This window comes from Semicossyphus pulcher, unplaced genomic scaffold (assembly GCF_022749685.1).
Source record: "Semicossyphus pulcher isolate SPU_LCO1_2020_fin unplaced genomic scaffold, fSemPul1.0.p SCAF_8, whole genome shotgun sequence".
Classification (NCBI taxonomy): Eukaryota; Metazoa; Chordata; class Actinopteri; order Labriformes; family Labridae; genus Semicossyphus; species Semicossyphus pulcher.
The window spans coordinates 16,703,373-16,709,811 of record NW_027211759.1 but is presented as its reverse complement, the minus strand read 5'-3'; the positions used below and the strand labels follow the sequence as shown (position 1 = coordinate 16,709,811).

The following is a 6,439-nucleotide window of genomic DNA, read 5'->3' as shown; positions in this document are numbered from 1 at the left end:
CTACACCTGTGTGGGCAGGTAAGCCTGCACTGCTCTCCGTCACACCAACATCCTTAGCCAGCTGACAGGCTTTGGTCTTCACCTCTGTGGTCTGTGTGCGCGAGCCCGCAGCTTCGTCGAGCAATCACAGAGGGGTTTTTTCTCCCCTCTTAAGTGACTGATAAATGATAAGCTGACAAATAACCTGGGTGGGACACTTTTGACGTAAAGCCAGACAAGCGGAGGAAAACGGCCATTGAGGGAAGGGAATTAAACTCAAATCGCAAATAACACTTGTTTAAGTTTGGAAAAGGTCTTTCAACGGACTAAAACTTACATTAACCTAAAATCCATGTGGTGTCTGTTGTCAAAACTCTGAACTTGTAAAGAGGCCATAAACACTTTGCAGGAATAGTTAGTAACAACTTAGACATTTCCTTCCTAGCGGAAAACAACTTAATTCCTTTAACATTTAGGAATTGGCTTTGCTTTGAAATGAAGCTAGCTTACTAGCTTACTACAACTTAATTGCCAACATAACCCTCACTTCAAATTTTAAAATATTTTAAATATCCAACGTCTGCCATTTTTATCTTCTTTTCAACCATAATGCTAGAATTTAAGAAATTGTTGCCAATATATTTTAGAGCATTTTTTGTTTCAATTCTTACGTTATCTTTGGCTGTCGCAAGCACGTAAGTAAAAGAAGTCCAACCTGCCGCGCTGCCTGCCTAACGGCGCGCACTTCGTCCGTGCACTGATTGCGCGTGACCGGTGTCTTCCACGAGCTAAAGGTAGTTAGCATGTTGCAGAAAAGCGGAAGAGAAAGCTGGGTGGATAACCACTGCGATAACAACACCCGTGCTTCTCTCCCCAACATTTTTCGTTGTTTCGGTCCTCCGCCAGTGTCTGGCTATGTAAGTTAATGTGCTCTGTGGCAGAAGCGGTGGAAAGTTACTGTTGGATCCTGTAAAGTGAACGTGGCCTCCAGGACTATGACGTGAACCAATGCGGAAGTGAAAAAAAAAAGTAAAAGATGCATTCTTTCAATTGCCAGCAGGGGATGACTCCACTAGATGCAACAAAAAGTTTGATTGGTAAATGAGAAAAAAACCCAACTTCTTCCTGAAAAAGGTAAGTACAGTTTGTTTTAAGCTATTTTAAGTTTTTCACGAACCACAATTAGCATGCCAATTAATGCAATAGTTACAACACTTTACCCAAACCTAGCTAACTTGGCACCTGCTAACCCCAATTTCTGTCTTGGTCCATTCTATCATCCAAGTAAGGTCACAACTGTTTCCTTAAAAACCCAACATTGTGAAAGCGAGACCTGCTACCTCTAGCTCACTCCACAGAATGGAAAAATAGAATGATTTTTATGTAATGTAATTATACACTGATGAAAACAAACTTTTTGTGAATTTTGTAAGCAATTTATGCAAAAAAAATAATAATTCCCCAATTTACACACAGGACCCTTGAGTAATGCTAGCCAGGTTGTTTAGGTATGCTATGGCATGCTAAATTATGTTTTTGCTTTAATATAAAAACAAATAGTTTATATGTTTGTTTCTTTTTTTTCAAATAAAGTTGTGGTGAAATGAAAAATGTCATTTTAATCCTTCCCCGGTAATATTGTGCATCTATTTGACAATATAGGCCAAAAAAAATACAGAAAATCCTTTTCTTTGTATTCTTATATCAAAATCCAATCATTTTTTCTTCCGGTAGAACTACATTTCACTCGTGCTTACGTAAGTTAGCACTAAACAATTTCAACCAATCAATCTGCAACATTTAGCCGCAGAGCACCAAGAACGCTCGGTCAGTTAGCTAGCTACTGCTCTGTGGAGAACGTCTGTCTACGCCCACTTCTCAACGATCAAATCAAATCCCTCAATATATATGTCCCGCCTGCACGTCCTGTTTCACTCGGAGATACGTCACGATACGGAAGCTAGATACTCTCGAAATGCCGTTTCAGCTCGACTTTATATTAACTCAAAATTTTTAAAACAAGAAATTCTTATTGTTGATAATGATATTACCTTATACGTGGTGCTGACTCAATAAATACTTCATCTTTGCAGTCCATGTTTTTTGTTAGCTTCTTATGCTAATTGACTCTGGGTTAGAGATAAAACAACCAAATTATCAATCAATCAATTAATAATCAAAAGGCAACATAGAATACTGTGAAATACTTGAAATGAGGATATGAGGATCTTATTTCATACTCTTTGGATTGTCTCCCTCTGCAGGTGAATCATGTTTATATCAGGTGCATGTTGGTGAACGGAGCGAAAGAAGAACACACGAAGGTTTAAAAAATCTAATCTGGTTTAATAGCACTGTACATAGTGATACATGTTTGTTTAAAACTCCTCGTTGCAGTTTAGGTAGGAGCAGGAGGCTTAAAGTCCACAACAGTGACTTGGATATTGTCAAGGGTAAAATAGGTTATTATTGTTTAGATTTACTCAGTTAAGTACATTAAAGAGGTTTTTAGGGAAATGAGAGGGAGACATGAACATAAATAGGGAGTAGGAGAGGTTAATGCTGCAAGGTTTCACTGCTCTTTGGTGTCACAGTTTCATTTCTTGTTGGAAAGAAGTGCGTTGACTTCATCCTCCGGTTGGAGGCTATGCCATTGGGCTATTGGCCTCCTCGGGTTAGCCAGCATGTCTGCCCAGTGGCATTGCTCTTTCCCAGTGCTGTTCCCGCCCAGCAGCACCTTCCCGATGGCGTCATTCTTCCCAATCTTATCATAGTCCAGCACAGTCACTGCTATCTGCACCTTCTATAAATAGAAATACACACACATAAGTTTAATGAGTTTTGGATGAATTAGATGTGTGTGTGTGTGTGTGTGTGTGTGTGTGTGTGTGTGTGTGTGTGTGTGTGTTTGTGTGTGTGTGCTTCCAAATATGTGTACCTCTATCTGTTCACATGGCACTTCGAAGCTGAAAGACTCGTTGTAGTAAGGGTTCAAAGTGTTCTTCTTTATCGTTGTTTTCTTTTTCTTGAGTCTTTTCCCATTTTGCATTAAGTGGATCTTCACATAGGGGTCTGATGGAGAGAAAAGAGGGGTGTTCATGGCAGAGCAACGGACCAACAGACTGGCTCTGACGCAATTACTCCATCAGTGAAACACAACATCTATTGTGGCTGCTCCAAATATTTCCCCCTAGAATAGAAACTGCCTCAAAGTAGACACATCACTAAAAAAGTAGCTATAAGGCCTACAGAGACATATTTATATACTGTTTTATTTGAAGTATTTAAATGCTTAAACTGTTGCTGACCTGATAATCCACCCACATCCATTTTCTTCAAGTTTTTGGCCTCCAAAATCACCACCGTCAGCTTCCCTGCAGTAGGCACGTACCTCAAGGACAAACATACGTCCCCCAGCCGCTCACTCTAATACAAAGAAAGGGAGTATGTCGTTGGAGACTTGTCTTCATGATTACGTTGAAAGAATATTAAAGCCAAAATAACAAAAAACACACGGATCAGCAGTTTTCTTCAGAGTAAGAAGGGAGGGTGAAAATTCTGTGAAGTTCTTCCGGCTGTCCAAAAATCAAAAGCATAAATTACGTATAAGATTTTATTTATAATTAACGTAACCTTGTTCAGTAAAAGAATAAAAGGGAACACATTTTTAAAACTCTGCTTTCAACTAACCAACAATTTGTTTCATCCTATGCTTGTGTATCCATTTTTCAAGTTCATCTCCTCTCCCCCTCTCACAGTTTGCTCCCACCTCCTCCTTCTCTGCCTTCTGCAGATCCCTCCACTCCTGCAGAGACTGGCTGAAGTCCACACCGCTCATCGGTATCTTCACATCTCCAATGGCATCGTGTTTTGAGAAACGGTCGAAGTCGTACACCGTCATCACCAGCGTCTTCCCACCCAGCTCCGTGTACGGTACCTACAGAAGATGCATTTTGAAACATATCGTGAGTCGGGATAATTAGGGTTAATTTGTTTTCATCTTCGAGATGAAATTTTACCTTAAATGTGAAAGTCTCATTGAAGTTGGGTTCGAGCGTCTTCCTATGAACTTTGGTTTCAAACTTTTTCTTCTTATCCGGGAGCAGGTAGAGTTTAACGTAAGGGTCAGAACTACCTCCCACATCCATCGCGGGAAGTTCAGCAGCCTGCAGGATGCCTACAACCAGCTAGAATGTGAAAGCAGAGGAGAGAAATACTGAGAAATGAGACTCTGGCTAATTGACAGAGAGATGAAAAGAATTCAGATGTGACATTTTACAGTTGGCAGATGGCGGGCAAAAACGTGTCAGTGAATAGCAGCTTCTCACCGTATTATCTGTGAAGTTGTAGTCTAATGTGAAATGTAGCCTGCCCAGCTTCTCCTCCTCTTTGGGCTCATTATCTGACAGCTCTGTTTCTTTTTTACCTTCATCTTTCAGCGGCTGCACACAAACAGAGACACGCATCACATGCAGGTGAAATATATTAGCTTTACAAGTAATCAATGAAGACCTTCTGTCAACTTGTGGAGCAGCCGTTTGTGCTGTGTTCCTACAGTATGTTGTGTAGCATTACACAGCCAGGGGCAGTTAAACAGCGATAATGTTACCGTCTTAAGTTTATTTACTGCTTAAAGGGGACGTTTTACAGCATTGTAGTGTGTTTATATGTGACCCGCAACACAACTCATCTCAGACCTCAACCTTTACTACAGCATGAGCAAAACATCCATTAGTCCTAACACACACTGACAGCTTTAGTAGTCCTGCCTGACCCCGATGTCAGGACAGTGATACATTGCAAGGACAATACATCTACAGGAGGAGACCGTGTGTGTGTGTGTGTGTGTAGCCTACCTTGGTGTAACCTCCATTCATTTCAGTGTCGAAGTCTCCCTGGCTCTTCTCTTTTCCCTTTTTCTTGTCCTTTTCTTTGTCTTTGTCCTTGTCCTTCTTCTTCAGGCACTTTTTCCACACACACACAGCGCAGGACAGCACCACACACAAACTCACCATGCAGAGGGCAGCGACGGCCCACGACGGCACTGCAAATCCACACGAAACAGAAACGGGACACATAATTGATTTATATCTTTTAGTTAAATACGTTGCACAAAATTTTGGCCTTTAATTAAGTTTTTTTGCACTGTCTGTAAACAGTTTAATCAAATGCACAGGAAGTGAACAAATTTAACCGATATCCATCTCTTATGTATTCTGCTTGTTGTAAAGCATTGATGAGGCAGTACATGACGTGAATATCAAGTGACATATTCAAATACTAGATGCAATTTTTTAATATATCAATTTTGATTATGCAGGTCGCAGCCTTAGATTCTGCTGGCCGCTTAGAAGTTGTGGCTAAAATCGAAGAGTGTCCGAGCTTTTGCAATCAGGATGCCTCGACTATGGAACAACCTTTCTCCCCCCTACTCTAGGTCTTTCCTAACCGTACCTTTATCTTATCCTGCTTTTGTTTGGACTAAATTTTTAACAGCACATTGGCACGATTCTATCCATTTATGTAACACCCACTTAAACGTGCATGGTGATGAGTGAAGTATGAGTGAAGGCGTCTAACTCACTGTGGGTTCTGCGCAGGTCACTCATGAATTTGTTGGCATTGTGGGACTGTTTTTGGCCGGGGTTGGATGTTGCATTTGGCATTAAGGTTGTGGGAGCGGGGGTGCCCTGTGCACCCGGGGCAGCCCGATGGTTCCCGGTCATTCTTTGAGGAATGACAGTCGATGCAGAATAACACTGGCAGAGACACAAGGATACAGGAAAAGATTTCACAGCTATAATAGAATAGCACTTGTTAAATATGTGTGACATTATACATTATCAGGACAGAAATATGTGCATCTGTAAATGGCCTCAAAATGTGCAAAAATCTAGTCTGAGAAACCATCAAAAACACACACAAGAACGAGGTGTCCATAAATCCTATTGATCAGGTGAATATGAAGCAATAATCTGCTTTTAGATGCTGCATGACCGTCAGTGTCAAATGACTTCTCCTGTTTCTGCTGGCCTGGCACTAACACTTTAACACAGGATATGCAACCCGCTGTCTCTGCCAAACCTGCTGACATGGAGGGGAGAAGTGAAGTTGAAGCGTCACGCGTGGACCGCTGCTGTTTCACAGCGAGCTGTCAGAGGTGAGAATCATGAGCCAAGGTCAGTGCTCAGTGCAAATAATCAAAGTACGTAAGGGAAAAGTCTCGCTGCCAAGATTTGTCTCCCTGGAGCAAAAATGTTTTGATTTGTTGTTTCTTTTTTTTCTATTCTGCAGACATTACAGGTATTGAGTATCTGCGGTTGAGTCAGCAGATGTGATCTCACACCCAAGCAAACACTGATCTCAGGTTTTGTCTTTTCAGGATTAATCAAAAGACAGACGCTCAGACAGAAGCTGCCACTGAAACAATAACAGCTGCGGGAACAAACAGAAGAACTCA

At 41.3% G+C, this 6,439-nt stretch overlaps 1 protein-coding gene across 1 annotated transcript; it reads right to left on the bottom strand.

The window, feature by feature from the left end:
• Nucleotides 1–2,575: 2,575 nt before the first annotated feature.
• On the bottom strand, nucleotides 2,576–5,705 carry syt1b (synaptotagmin Ib). The gene is made up of 8 exons (XM_069686150.1): nucleotides 5,564–5,705; nucleotides 4,836–5,023; nucleotides 4,308–4,421; nucleotides 3,999–4,166; nucleotides 3,749–3,916; nucleotides 3,288–3,405; nucleotides 2,918–3,051; nucleotides 2,576–2,782 (listed from the first exon to the last, which is right to left on the bottom strand). Exons 1-8 carry the CDS (start codon nucleotides 5,703–5,705, stop codon nucleotides 2,576–2,578), a joined length of 1,239 nt encoding a protein of 412 aa, XP_069542251.1.
• Between the last annotated feature and the right edge of the window lie 734 nt (nucleotides 5,706–6,439).

What these genes read in the sequence shown, in the direction of transcription:
- syt1b (XM_069686150.1), bottom strand. Translation starts at nt 5,705, where the DNA reads ATGACCGGGAACCATCGGGCTGCCCCGGGTGCACAGGGCACCCCCGCT. An exon ending in ACAACTTCACAGATAATACG is followed by an intron (nt 4,167 to 4,307) that starts GTGAGAAGCTGC and finishes TTCACATTCTAG; the next exon opens with CTGGTTGTAGGCATCCTGCA. An exon ending in GGATGTGGGTGGATTATCAG is followed by an intron (nt 3,052 to 3,287) that starts GTCAGCAACAGT and finishes TCTCTCCATCAG; the next exon opens with ACCCCTATGTGAAGATCCAC.